Source organism: Gopherus flavomarginatus, chromosome 1 (genome assembly GCF_025201925.1).
Source record: "Gopherus flavomarginatus isolate rGopFla2 chromosome 1, rGopFla2.mat.asm, whole genome shotgun sequence".
NCBI classification, from domain to species: Eukaryota; Metazoa; Chordata; order Testudines; family Testudinidae; genus Gopherus; species Gopherus flavomarginatus.
The window spans coordinates 178,908,649-178,923,473 of NC_066617.1; the positions used below are offsets into that span (position 1 = coordinate 178,908,649).

General features: G+C 47.3%; 1 protein-coding gene across 2 annotated transcripts in view; it reads right to left on the reverse strand.

Annotated features, from left to right (window-relative positions):
- The window catches only part of POU2F1 (POU class 2 homeobox 1), a 216,109-nt gene that overhangs the window by 36,047 nt on the left and 165,237 nt on the right, over window positions 1–14,825 (reverse strand). For both annotated transcript variants that reach the window (XM_050958002.1, XM_050957992.1), the window contains exon 10: window positions 6,716–6,857. In XM_050958002.1, the coding sequence (XP_050813959.1) occupies window positions 6,716–6,857 (142 nt within the window). The remainder of the gene's footprint in view (window positions 1–6,715; window positions 6,858–14,825) is intronic.

The following is a 14,825-nucleotide window of genomic DNA, read 5'->3' on the forward strand; positions in this document are numbered from 1 at the left end:
CGTTGTGCTCTCGGTAAGCACTGAAACACAACGACCTTGCAGATGTTGTAGGAACGTCTGGCACGCCAGGTGGACTGCTCTCAGCTCCCGGACGTTTATGTGCAACACTAGCTCTTGAGATGACCAGAGGCCTTGCGTGCGATGATGGTCTAGATGAGCCCTCCAGCCGAGAGACGACGTGTCCGTCGTCAGGGACACCGAGGGCTGCCTCGGATGGAACGGCAGTCCTGCACAAACCAGGGAGGGTGTTAGCCACCAGTTGAGGGAGTCTAAGATGCTCTGAGGAATGGTGACCACCATGTCTATGGTATCTCTTGCTGTACGGTACACAGAGGCGAGCCAGGTTTGAAGGGCAAGCATGCATAGTTTTGCGTGCTTGGTTACAAAGGTACATGCGGCCATGTGACCTAGGAGGCTCAGACAGGTGCGAGCCGAGGTCGTCGGAAAGGTTTGGAGGCTTTTTATAACGGAGACTAGTGCCTGAAACCGGGGTGGTGGCAGGCAGGCTCTTGCGAGTTTGGAGTCCAGAATGGCCCCAATGAATTCTATTCTTTGAATGTGTACGAGAGTAGACTTCTCTCGATTGATCATCAGGCCCAGTCTCTCGAATAGATCCGTGATGATGGCTATGTGCCGAGGGACCTGGGCCTTGGAGGTCCCTCGAATAAGCCAGTCATCTAGGTAAGGAAACATGTGTATTCGCTGACGACGGAGGACGGGGGCCACTACCGCCATGCACTTTGTAAAGACGCGAGGGGCCGTAGAGAGGCCAAATGGAAGGACCGCAAACTGGAAATGTTGGCGATGCACCGTAAACCGTAGGTACCGTCTGTGCGGGGGGTAAATAGTGATATGGAAATATGTGTCCTTCATGTCGAGAGCAGCATACCAGTCTCCGGGATCCAAGGAAAGAATAATGGTCCCCAGGGATACCATGCGGAACTTCAACTTCCTTAAAAACATGTTGAGTCCTCGCAGGTCCAGCATGGGTCAAAGACCTCCTTTTGCTTTGGGGATTAGGAAATATCGGGAGTAAAATCCCCTGCCTCTTAATTCCTCCGGTACCTCCTCTACAGCTCCGATCGAGAGGAGCGTGCGAACCTCTTGCCAGAGGAATTGCTCGTGAGAGGGGTCCCTGAAGAGGGACGGGGAGGGAGGGTGAGACGGAGGGGGCGAAATGAATTGGAGGTGGTATCCAAATTCCACCATGCGTAGGACCCAGTGATCTGAGGTTAACTGGGACCACGCAGGGAGGAAGGAGGAAAGGCGGTTGGAAAACTGAAGCGGATCCTGGGAAAGGACTGGTGCTCTGCTCTCGGGCACACCTTCAAAAGTTCGCTTTCGGGCCCGTCGCTGGTTTGGCGGGACCGGTATTGTGTCCGCCTTGGGACCCAGATTGTCGCCTACGGTTCCCGCGACCGCGCCTTCTGCCAAAGTCTCGTTGCGGTCTGAGCAGGAGGTAAGGGTGCTGGGGTTGGCTACGGAAGGACCTGCGTTGGCTCTGTGGGGTGTGCATCCCAAGGGAACGCATGATCACCCGATTGTCCTTAAGACTCTGTAGCCTAGGGTCCGTTTTCTGGGAGAAAAGGCCCTGGCCTTCGAACGGCAGGTCCTGGATGGTGTGTTGCAGTTCAGGAGGTAGACCTGACACTTGCAGCCACAAGATCCTCCCCATAATGATTCCTGAGGCCACGGTTCTGGCCGCCGAATCCGCAGCGTCGAGGGAGGCCTGCAGGGACGTCCGTGCCACTTTCTTTCCTTCCTCGAGAAGGGCTTGGAATTCCTGGTGGGAGTCTGGTGGGACCAGCTCCGTGAACTTACCCACTGACTGCCAGGTGTTACAATTATATCTACTGAGCCGGGCCTGCTGGTTCGCCACCCTGAGTTGGAGGCCCCCTGCAGAGTAGACTTTACGTCCCAACAGGTCCATCCGCCAAGCCTCCCGCGATTTTGGGGTGGGGGCTTGCTGGCCATGGCGCTCTTGCTCATTGACGGATTGAACCACCAGGGAGCATGGAGGAGGATAGGTATATCGGTATTCGTACCCTTTGGAGGGTACCGTATACTTTCTTTCCACCCCTCTGGCCGTAGGAGGGATAGATGCCGGGGATTGCCAGATTGTGTCCGCTTTGGCTTGGATAGAGCGTATAAACGGTAAAGCTATGCGGGTTGGGGCATCCGCTGACAGTATGTCTATGACCGGGTCTTCAACCTCAGGGACTTCCTCCACCTGGAGATTGATATTTAAGGCGACTCGCTTCAAAAGGTCCTGGTGAGCTCAGAGGTCGATAGGGGGCGGGCCCAAGGAGGATGTACTGGCCACTGCCTCGTCGGGTGAAGAGGAGGACAACAGACCCGGTACCAGTTGTTCCTGGAGGGACTCTTGGTCCGGAGGTACGTCAGGGTCCGGGAGGGCCTGAGGGTCCAGTGCCTGAGTAGAGTGATCTGTGCCCGCTGGAGGGGGACGGCTAACGGTGGCCTCCAGCGCGTGATGTTCCGACGGGGCAGAACATAATGGTACCGTGGGCTCGCCTTGGGCTTGGTGATATGCCCAAGGTGTCCAAAAGGACCACTGATGAGGACCTTGATCTGGACCTTGAGCCTCATGGAGGACCCAGCTGTGTGCCTCTGAATCAGGATAGGCAGCACTATCAGTGTGCGATGACTCAGTCGCGTGCCTTGATGGCCATGGCGAAGTGGAGGCTGTTTGAGGATAAGCCCTGTCTCTAGGGTACCGTATTTCGTGCCGCACCGGGGAGCGGTACTGGGATCCGTACCGGTACCGAGAGCGTCATTGGGACCTGCGACAGGCGCAGTGCCAGGAGGTGGACTGGGATCTTGACGCTCTATGATGAGAGCGGCTGCGATGCGAACGGTGCCGGGAGCTGGACCAGTGCCTGGAGCATCGGTCTGGTGAGCGGGACCTCGAGTGGTGCCGCGAGTGCGACCAGTACCGGGGAGGAGATTGGTACCGGGACTGCGAGCGGCGCCTGGATCTGGAGCGCTGATGAGATCGACAGCGCTGATGGGACCTCGATCTTGAGTGCTGTCTGCCTGAGGTGCCGATGGAAGGTGTTCTTAGCATGGCTGGCTTGCCTGTCGATTGAATAACCTGCACCAGTGGTGCCGGGGGTTGAGGCACGGCAGGCTCCGTTAAGGCAATAAGTTCCCTCGCTGTAGCAAATGTCTCTGGCGTAGTGGGAACGAGAAGCTCTACTGAGGCATGCACTGGGGAGCTGTCAAGCACCGGACTCGATGGCTCTTGCACGGCCAGAATCAACGGTGCGGAAATTGTCGGTGCTGCGGCAGTTAGTGGTGCCGGGCGGCTCGACTTAGATTGCTGCTCAGACTGCGGTGCAGATAGTGAGGCCGCAGGAGCTTTAAGCTTCTTGGCACGCGGGGAGAGGGAGCGGAGCCAGGCCGGTTTCTGGGCTGGTGACGGTTGGTGCCAAGCTGTCTTTGCGGTTGGTGCCGGCGCTCTCCGGTGCCGATGAGGCACTTCTCCCCGGCGCGGACTGTCTGGCAGCCGGTGCCGAAGGTGGAGGAATGAGGGCTGCATTCATTAGCAGCTGCTTAAGGCGAAAGTCCCGCTCCTTTTTCGTCCACGGCTTGAACGATTTGCAGATACGGCACTTGTCTGCAAGGTGGGATTCCCCCAAGCACTTGAGGCAAGAGACGTGGGGGTCTCCCGTGGGCATCGGCCGGCGGCAGGTTGAGCATAGTTTGAAACCCGGTGAGCCAGGCATGGGCCTGGGCACCGGGAGAGGGAAAGGGCTAATCCCGACCCTCTGAACTATATACACTAACTACGTTTACAAAAATCTATTAACTAGAACTACAGAAATTAAACTATATACACAACAAGTATTAGAACGAGCGAAAAGCTAGGGAGGTGGAGATCAGCAAAGCTGCGCTCCACTGTTCCAACGACCAACACAGGCGGTAAGAAGAAACTGAGGAGCGGACGGGTCGGCAGGGATATACATTTGGTGCTATAGCGGCGCCACGCCAGGGGGCGCCCAGCTGACCCACCGAGTGTTGCTAGTGTAAAAATCTTCCGACGGACGTGCACGTGGCGTGCACACACCTACTTGGAATGGATATGAGCAAGCACTCGAAGAAGAACAACAGAATGGGGCACAAGACTAATGAACACATGGTCCGAACAGACATTGCTATGAAAAATCTCTGATTGAAGGCACAGGGGGTGCTACTGCACCTAGATTGGAGCACCTGTGGGTACACTACTTGAAGAACCCTTAAATTCCACAGCAATGTTAATTCATTGCATCTCCATGAAATACCCTTCATTCCCATCCCTCATGTTTCAAACACAAGTTACTATGGCAGTTAAAATATTCATTGATGTACAATTCATCAAAGATTATTTTCAGCAATAATTCTTAATAATTATGGATTTTTTTCTAGATCAGGGGTTCTCAACCTTTTTCTTGCTGAGGTCCCCTTCAACATGCTATAAAAATGCCAGGGGCTGGAAGGTGGGGAGAGCGCGGGACTCCAGGGACCCTTGGGCATAAGCATGTTTTACTTCTGGGGGGTTGGGTGAGAGGAGGGGCAAGGATTGGTGGGGCTCGAGCCAACTCTGCTTGAGTTAAGTGCTGGGGCTTGGGGGAACCGGGTTTTAGCTGTGGGGCTCCATGGCCCCCCTGAAAGGGCTCATGGATGCCCAGGAGGCCGTGGACCCCCAGTTGAGAACTGCTGCTCTAGATAACCCAGATGGCCATCACACCCTTCTGGCTCTCTCCTTCCCTCACTGAAAGCTGGACTTGAGCTCTGGCTCCCTAAACTCCTGATTCTATAGAACAGTGAAGGAAGCACTGTAATCCAGTTAATTCCCCATTTTTGGAAAGGGTGCAGGACAAGAGGCAGCTGAAGGCAGGTCAGGTCAGATAGGAAGCAAAATGCTGGAAGAATAATAAATAATGAATTCAGCTGCAGAATCATGGAGTCCACAAGCTCTGAGTGAGATGAAAAGGGCAGCTCACACCACTCAGAACTACTGTTCTAGATTCCTTGCGGACTCAGATGGGCAATAATTAAATTTAGCTCATGTTTCCAAGATTGTCTTTGCAACTATGAGGGCTAGAAACTTTCATTAAAAAAAAAAAAAAAAGTAAGCTGAAATCCTGGAGTACAATTTTGCAGCAAATTGCACAGTCATGGAATACACAGGGCCCTGGCTGAGATGCTACATCCTTCTATGTACTTCTACTTAGGTTCCAATTAAACTACTTTTGAAGTCAATGGGAGTCTTTCAACTGACTTTAATTGTAGCTGGATAAAATTCTAATGCAGGGGTTCCCAAACTTTTTGCTGGCATGACTCCATTTTAATGAAGTATTTCCTGCCAGGACCCCAGACAACATGGAGGATGCCATTTTGTTCTACAAAATGGCATCCTCTGCATAGCGTGACCTCACACGTCTGGTGTGTGCAAAATCAAGCCACATGGAGGATGACATTTTGTAGAGCATATTGGTGTCCTCCACACAGCGTGACCTTGTATGTATGGTGCAAGCGAGGTCACACTGTACAGAGGATGCCATTTTGTAGAACAAAATAGTGTCCTCTATGCACCGTGACCTGGCATGCAATGTAGGTGCGAGGCCATGCTTTGTGGAGTAAAATGGCATAATCTGTACACTCAGGATTACTATAACCCATTCTGCTGATGGTGTGCCCACATTTGGGGTTACAACTGTACACAGTTTGGGAACCACTGCCCTAGGGTCTTGAAGCACCCTCTGAGAAACCTTGGTGTTGGATGCCACAGAATAGCCAGAAAAATTTTCTGCTGACATTTCTTTGTTCACCAAGTGAAGTGAGGCACTACATGGCATTTTTGTTTGTATGTAATGCAATAGCTTTTGAACACTGCATTCAAGCAATTCCAAAATTTCACGTAACATTCTAGGCATGAGTGAGCAGAATTCCATTGATTTTGATGAAAATTGGAAAACTAGGAGGAAATGGGGAACAAATGGTTAGAAGACCTCCCAGCTTCAACCCGTCTGTTATTGTCTACAGTTTAAAGAGCTAGTTGATGGCAACCATTAACAACCTCAAGCATAACAATGCCCCCATCTCAGCTCTGTATCTCCCATAGAGAAAGAAAAGGACAAATAATAATATGTGGTGGATGGGGAAGGTGGGGGGGGCACACATAGCCCCTAGCATGGAGAGAGGGAGAAATGGAGGGGACACAGAGTCCATGGAAGGGGAAGGAGGGTGGCACACAGGGAGCTTGTGGAGGGACTGGATGAATCTAGAGAGCTGCTGGCGTATGAAGTGAACTTGGCTGCACTAGCTATGAAGTGTGCAACCCTCCTGTAACTACCCAACTGGGAAAGGAATCTAGAGGACAGTTAGAAGTTTATATGCATGTGCGCGCGCGCACACACAGTATGTGGTGTACACTCTTCCCTCACACCAGCCAATGATTCCACTGACTGCAGAGCACATATCCAAAAGCTATATGGAAATTGCTTCAAAGGCCTGTTGACCCTTGGAGTGGTTACCAATGCTATTATTACTCTTATCCTTGTGAATTACCTGTCCCAATAAGAGATAGGAAAGCTTGACGGATTTTGTAACAAGTGACCTAAGGCCCAGACCAAACAGAAGAGTAAAGCAATTTTTCAAAATCCCACTGGATTTGTGGTGGGATTGTGAAGAAGTTCACAGACTCATTCACCTGCATCATTGAGCCACTTTTCCAGAAGTGGCTTTAACTTGCACATGTTTTTAAAGCTGAGGTTCAAGGCTTCAAAGCGAGAGATGGTAGTTTGGCTGAAGTCATTTCCATAGAGTTTGCCCATAGCGAGCCCAACATCACCCTGCACAGAGAGAAAGATAGAGGGATTCATTAACATATGGCAATTCAGATGATGAAAAAAAAAAGGATTGAGTCTTTCCAAGTCTCCCACTCTTTAATCTGAACTCTTTCCAGGATATCTCAGATGTCTTTGGCTTGGTCTCCACATTATCATGGAGCACCACAACCCACCAAATATTAATTCAAGCATTTACAGCAAACACTATAACTCTTGGGAGCAGAACTGAAGATGTACCTACTTAACCCCCAAAAAGAGAAATTCAAATAAAAGAATTGGGAAATACTAATTATTTCAGGGCAACAATTCAGTGCAACATCCTGGAGATGGTGAGAGGATCAGATTTGTCCATAAGCCAAGGTGCTCATCTCAACTTTTACTGGATTTTATATTTTGAGGTTCAAACTGAGCCTCTCCAGCAGATCTGTTTCAGAAACAGAAGAAAAGTTAAACTATTCTCAATAATGGTCAACTATTCCATCAACATCACATGTCTGTCCAAAGAGAAGTCAGGAAATTTGCAGCCAGCCAGACAATCATTACCACTACATCTGGAGTTACTTTTCCAAATACAGGGTTTTGGCTCTGTATCAAGCATTCTGCTTGCACTAGCATTTATACATAAAAGGATTTTAAAGTGTTTTACGCACAGCGGTGGGCTCTTATCAAATTCAATTAAATAGCCGGGAGTCCCATTAGTAATTGGGCTGAAGACATACAAAGAAAACTCAGTGTGGCCTGATGCCTCAGAAGAAGATGTCTCTATCCTTTTAGTAAGTAGTGAGTTACCCATCTTGCAGGTGGCTCAACGGCACTATTCTTCAGGAGCTACCATTTTAAAGTTTCATTTGAAAATTTAATTCCTGTTTGTAGTCACTAAAAATCCTTTGGCAGTTTTGCAAGGGAAAAGGTCCTGCCCATAGCATATACTTTAAACCACCTTAAAGAAAAAAGCATGGTATAGGAGCAGTTAATATAGTTTAAATCTACAAAATTTAAAACTCATTTTATAACAGAGCTGAAAAATCCTTAAAAAAAAAAAAAAGGATTGGCGGGGTTGGTTTGGTTGAACACAGTGTAGTTTAAAAGTGGTTTCGTTGGACTCTGAACAGTGCTTACTGTATTCTCCTCCAAAGCTAGTCCTACAACCCAGCCTCATACCAACAAACTAAGGGAATGAAGAGTGGCTACTTCCAAGCCAGAGAAAAAGAATAGGCAGTCTGGTAAATTGCACAATGCATATAAAGGGAAAAAAAGATACCAATGTGGATTTGAAAAGTAAACTAAAACCATTGATGGTTCACCAAACTACGTGGTCAGAAGAGGAAACCGTATGAATTGTGAGATGCTACCTCATATGTCCCATAATTCTGTGTATTCCAAAGCCCATTAACTGGCTCCCATAGAGGCAATGTGAATACTCTAGCAGGGTTTACGCATCTGAAACCTTGCTATTTCAACCATTTTGGAGATGGTTCTGATCTGTGCTTAGATTGGACAGATTTATCAGGAGGCTTGTGACAGCCCCCTGAACAACTTCCACCTCTGACGATTACCCACCATGTACAGTATCTGGAGTTCTTTGAGATGTGCGTCCATATGGGTGTTCCACTTCAGATGTACACACATCTGTGCACTCTTGACTGGTGATTTTCATCAGCAGTGTCTGTGGGTCTGCAACTGTGCCCTAGATATCCTTATGCCATGGTACAAGGATATACCGGGAGTGGACCCACTGCCACTCCTATTCCTTCTGAACCAAGAAGTCCAGTGAGAAGAGACAGACAGACAGGAAGTAGGGTGGGTAGTGAAGAATCCACAGGGGGACTCATCTTGAAGAACTCCAGTTACTCCACAAGATAAGTAACCTCCCCTCCTTCTTTGAATATAGTCCCTATGGGTACTCCACTTCAGGAGTTCCTTCAGCAGTACCTCAGTTATGGAGGAGGGTGCTGATGATGTAGATTGAGTACAGACTATAGAATGCCGTCACTGAAAGCCACATCAGCTCTGGAAGCAGGCACAATAGCATACTGCTGGGAAAACATGCACTGGAGATCAGAGGACTGCACTGCAAATGTGAGAAATGCTTTTCTCACATTTGCAGAGCATGCTTTTCGGTAGGGCCGCAGAGGCAGACTGAGCCTTGGTGAAACAAGCAAACACTCCAGAAGAGGAACAAGTTTCTGAAGCATTATAACAGGTCAAGTTACATTCCAAAATATATTTGGACAGTCTTTGCGTAGAGATAGGATGCCTCTTCATTCATTCTGTGATCAAGATTAACTTAAAGCAGGGCTTCTCAAACAGGGGTCGCCGCTTGTGTAGGGAAAGCCCCTGGTGGGCCGGGCCGGTATGTTTATCTGCCCCATCTGCAAGTCTGGCCGATCGCTGCTCCGGGCCAATGGGAGCTGCTGGAAGCAGCGCGGGCCGAGGGACTTACTGGCTGCCACTTCCAGCAGCTCCCTTTGGCCTGGAGCAGTGATCCATGGCCAGTGGAAGCCACGATCGGCCGACCTGTGGATGGGGCAGGTAAACACACCGGAATGGCCCACCAGGAGCTTTCCCTAGACAAGCGGTGACCCCTGTTTGAGAAACCCTGGCTTAAAGGGTTTAGTCTGGTTAAGGTAGAAGGCGAGAGTCTTTCCTACATTGTGTATGGAGGCTTGCTTCTTCTCTGGATGAGTGAGACTTGGGATAAAAAACCAGTAGGTGAATTTCCTGATTAAGCTTACCTCATAGTGGTTGGGTGAGTAAAGATTGAAAACCTTTCAGGGAGTGGGGGAGTGAAAGACTGCATAGCAGCCAGATGAACCTTAATCAAGCTCAGCAATAAATGAGTGTTTTTTAAATTTGGAATGTAATCAAGAATGTGGGTCAGGCCGAATTGGAGAGAAGCCTGGAAGCATTTCCACTTCTGCAGACAAGTCTTCTTTATTGTGGGTTTTCTACTATTAAGCAGTATTGTTGTACACATCTGCAGTCCTGTTCTATACGAGACAGCAATTTAGAAGCCAGGTCTTGAGGTGCATGATGAAGCATAACTTCTGCATGAGGAGATTCACTGTCCAGGGAGGCGGAGAGAGGTGGTTGCCAAGACATGTAAACCCGACTCTGAGAACTACATCTATCACAATCACAATGGTGCTATAAGAATGGCTACTAATGTTTCCTGTTTCAATCTGTTTAGGATCTTGAGAAGTAAAGATGGTGGGGATAAGTGTACAGCAGTACGTGAGGCAAAAGGATGACTAGGGCACCTCTCAGTGAGTTGCGTCTGTGCCCTCCCCTGGAAGATAATAATCTGCACTTTGCACTGGATGATATCATGGAGAGATCTATCTCCGGATGACTCATGGTAAGACATATTCTTTTGAATACCTCATTATTCAGCTCCCACTTGTGGTTGATGTAGAAATGGCTGCGGAGAGAGTCCACCACTATGTTCTGCAGTCCTGGTAGATAAACCACTAAGATCTGCATACACTGTGATAAGCAACAGTTCCATAGTCTTATGGATTTGGCACATAATGACTGGGATCTTCTTTCTCCCTGTTGACTGATATAGTACCTTGCTGTTCTGTTCAGTATTATTTGTATTGTGTAGCCCCTGATGTGGAGTAGGAAGACCTGGCAACATAGTGAACCGCTCTGAGCTCTAGTATGTTGACCATATGCCCTGAGCTGCTAAATTCTAAAAGTGCGGGCCTCAACTTATCAGAGAGGCGTCCATTTGGGATGATCGCTGCGGGCAGAGGCTGCAACAACAGAACTCTTACACATATTTTTTGTGGCTCGCTCCATCAGTTTAGAAAACCAAGGACCCTTAGAGGTATGGACACCTGCTTGGATAGACTATGCTTGTTGGGAGACTGTAGACAGTTCTCAACCACACGTGAAGACATCAGGAGTGTAATCTTGCTAAGGCTATCACAAAGTACAGGATACCAGAAGGCTCAGAAGCTGTAGGCAAGTAGTTGCTGTGGTTTGAAGGCTGGACTTTGGGGCAAACCTATCTGTGTGCAAGTATGCTCTGACAGTGGATGAATCCAGAGTGACGCCAATGAAGTCAATGCATTCAGTGGGTGAGTGACGATTTTTCCACATTGAGGCAGAGGCCAGGGAGTGAACTGAAATAGGAGCTTGCTGGTTGCTTTCTGTATCTCAAGAAATGAATGGCCTTTTTAGGAGCCAATTGTTCATGTAGGGAAAAAAGATTATTCCCATCAGGAGAAGATGGGCTGTATCTGTTGAGAGGACGTTGCTAAAGATCCTTAGGGCAGTGGAGAGGTTGAAGGACATGACGCAATACTAGTAGTGGTCCTTGCTCACCATGAAATGTAGGAAAAACCTCTGCAAGGGGCCCATGACTATGTGAAAATAAGCATCATGAAGGCTGAAGAACAAACCAATCTCCCAGATCCAGGGAGAGAATTGTCCCTGCTAGGGTTACCATTCTGAACAATTGTGCATAGATGAAGGTGTTCAAAGTTCCAACGTCCAGAACTGGTCTCCATCCCATTCTTATCTGGAACCAGGAAGTATCAGTTATACAATCATTTCATGATGAATTCCAGTGGAACAGGTACTATCACCCCCATTGTTAGGAGAGACTGGATCTCCTGCTTCAAGAGACACTCGTCAGAAGGGCCCTGAAGAAGGATGGGGAAGGGTGAGGCAAGTGGGAAGGAGATGAACTGAATGAAAAAAAATGTACAGAAATCACCTCCAAGGTCCATCTGACTGAGGTGATGAGCTCCCAGGAAGGTAGAAAATTGGAGATGTCGACCCTCACACAGTTCAAGGGGAGATAGATGCAGTGCAGGATCCGGAGCAGGAGACAGTTCATGACCCTAGATCAATGGGTCAAAGTAGTTGTTTTGAGGATGTTGCCCACTGGCAAGTCATTGTAGAGGTTGCCCTCTTTCTTAGTGACTCTAGGCTTATTTTTGCCAGGATGAGCTTGTAGTGGACTGGGCAACAGAATTGAGCCATCTGTGATACACTGCATTTTTTCTTTGTTGCAGGTGTATAAATACCCAGAGATCATAGTGTCACCTAGGAGTCTCTAAGCGAATGAAGAGACTCGTTTGTGGCATGACTGAACAACTTGGTCTCCTTCAAGGGGTGATCCTCCTTGGTGATTGTCTGGCCTGTTATGAGGGCTCAGAATTGTTCCCTCTGGTCCTTTGGCAGGTGTTCAATAAAAAAAGAAACCTTGCAATAGTTTGCAAAAATCGCATTTTGCCATCAGGTCTTGATAATTGGCTACTCTGAACTGCAAATAGGCACAGGATTAGCTCTTGCAGCCCAGTGGTCTAGCTGTTTTAGCTCCTTGTTAGACGGAATCAAATGGGATCGATGTCTATTTCATTTGTTGACTGCCTCAACCAGCAAGGAATTAGGCGTAGGGTGGGAGAAAAAAAACCACACAGTCTCTTGGTGGAATATAGTATTTTTTTGTCAGCCTGTTTACATATAACTGGTGTGGTTGCAGGAATTTGCCATACCACATGGGCTGCGGCCAGAGCATCAAGATGGGCAAGTTGAGTTTACTGTGAGGAGACATATGGGGGATGTTAAACGAGGAATGCAGGATTCCTGTTATCTCCTGTGACAGAATTTGTAAGATCTTATTTATTTAATGTGATCTTGAAAGGCCTTGAAATCACTGGTATAAGATGGCGGGGGTAGACATAAAAGCCTTATAAGGCAAGGAGGATTTGTGGGAAGGTGTTTGTGATATTGCACTCCATATGCTTTATGAAAATATGCTTAAGAATGTGAATATGATGCAACTGGAATATGCTTTATGCAAAAGGTCTCTTGTAAGTTATCATTACAAAGGTTATAATCTACTGAGTGCATTCATCCTATTTGTTTGCATGTATTATTTCTGTGTCTGGAGTTAGGAGAATAAGATATAAACTTCTATTACTGATGAAAACATTAAGTGGAAGCCATTAAGGGTGTTTCAGAATCAATTAACTGCAAATGGCTCTGTTTACGTGCAAACCTTCCTGTGTACATGTGGGCCAGCCCAGGAAGAATGGAGTCTGGGGTCTCACAGGACATGTGACCACGTCACAGGATACTGGAATCCATCTTAAATCTGGTACTTTTCCATGTAGGAGGAGGGGTGGGAACCCAGAGAGACAAAAGATTCCTGTCTCATGCCAGAGCTACAAAAGGCGGTGAAACAGGACAAAGGGGGCCAGTCATGAGAAAACTTCTAGTTACCTCCTGAGATGGCTGCTGGAACTAACAAGGACAGTACCTGGGGAAAGGATTGGACCCAGACTAGGAAGGAGTTTAGTCTGTGAAAGAAGCTTATTGGAACATCTCTGAGGATGAGATATTACTTGTAATAACTTTCTTAATGTATTAGGTTTAGACTTGCGTGTTTTTGCTTTATTTTGCTTGGTAACTTATTTTGTTCTGTCTGTTATTACCTGGAACCACTAAAATCCTATTTTTTAACAACTTAATAAAATCACTTTTGTTTATTAGTAAACCCAGAGTAAGTGATTAGGACCTGGGGGAGCAAACAGCTCTGCATCTCTCTCTATCAGTATTATAGAAGGTGAATAATTTATGAGTTTATCCTGTATAAACTTTATACAGAGTAAAACAGATTTATTTGGGTTTGGACGCCACTGGGAGCTGGGTATCTAGGTGCTGAAGTCAGGTAACCTGCAGAGCTGTTTTCACTTAAAGCCTGCAGCCTTGGGGATGTGACCCAGACCCCGTGTCTGTGCTGCAGCAGGCTAGCGTGTCTGGCTCAACAAGACAGGGTTCTGGAGTCCCAAGCTAGCAAGGAAATCAGGCTCTGAAGTAATTTCAGCACATCAGATGACAGTCCCAAGGGGGTCTCTCTGTGATCGAACCCATCACAGTGTGTTTCTTCTTCCCCTGCTGTCACTAGCTGTTCTACAAATTGTTCCTGTGGAGAAGGGTCAAAGGATGGTGGTGGTGGTTTTTGGTGCGTCTTCTTGTGAAAAGGAATATTGTAGGAGTTAGTCACCATAAGAGACCGATGAGCTCCAATAAGACCACTGAGAAAGGTCATAAGAGAAGGGGCAATACCAGGGTTCTCCTTGCCAGGTTTGCCAGCTGTATGTCTTGCAGGGAATTTCTTGCTCAGGGTGCATCTCAAGGGAGGGAGACTTATTGGGGAAAAACTGATTATCAAGGCCCTACAATAAAAGGGCCCCTCAAAAATGCAATAGGTAAAATTACTAGCAAGGCTTTTTAATAATTTACAAGCATGACGCTAGAACTCTTGAGCAAAAAAATCCCCTAGAAACCGACGGTTGAAGACGACAAGAAATGCTGACAGAAGTCATTGTGTTCCCTCATAACTTACCCATTCAAATAAAAAAATAAAGGTTAATGAATAATGTAGAATGGCATGCATGATACACATATGCTGATTTATAATACTGAAATATTAAGATGAAGAATGGTTGAATGGTGAAAATAGGTTGAATAGGCTGAGTTTGGATATGATACTATTTGCGCCAAGGTCTTGGCCTAGCTTTTGCCTGCATGAGTGCTGCCTCTCTTTCTAGTATATAGATTTGTTTAGATACTTCTTGCTGACTGGAAAAGTGTTTTTGTTAGTATGCTGGAGGAAGTTAAATAGTGTAATAGAGTGGTTTTCAACCTGTGGTCCGTAGACTCCTGGAGGTCCGCAGACTATGTCTAAAATTTCCAAAGGTGTCTGCGCCTCCACTTGACATTTTTAAGGAGTTCGCAAATGAAAAAAGGTTGAAAAGCACTGGTATAATAAATACACAAAATGCAATGCTAAAAGTCCCTATTACTGGGACAAACAAGAAGAAGGTGATATGAGGACATAATGACATGAAAATAGCGTTAACAGTAGAAGTTGTGTAAAAAGCTTTCACATGCATATGTATGGATTATGCAAGATACAATGCTTAATGTTGATTGGAGGAAAGCTGATGA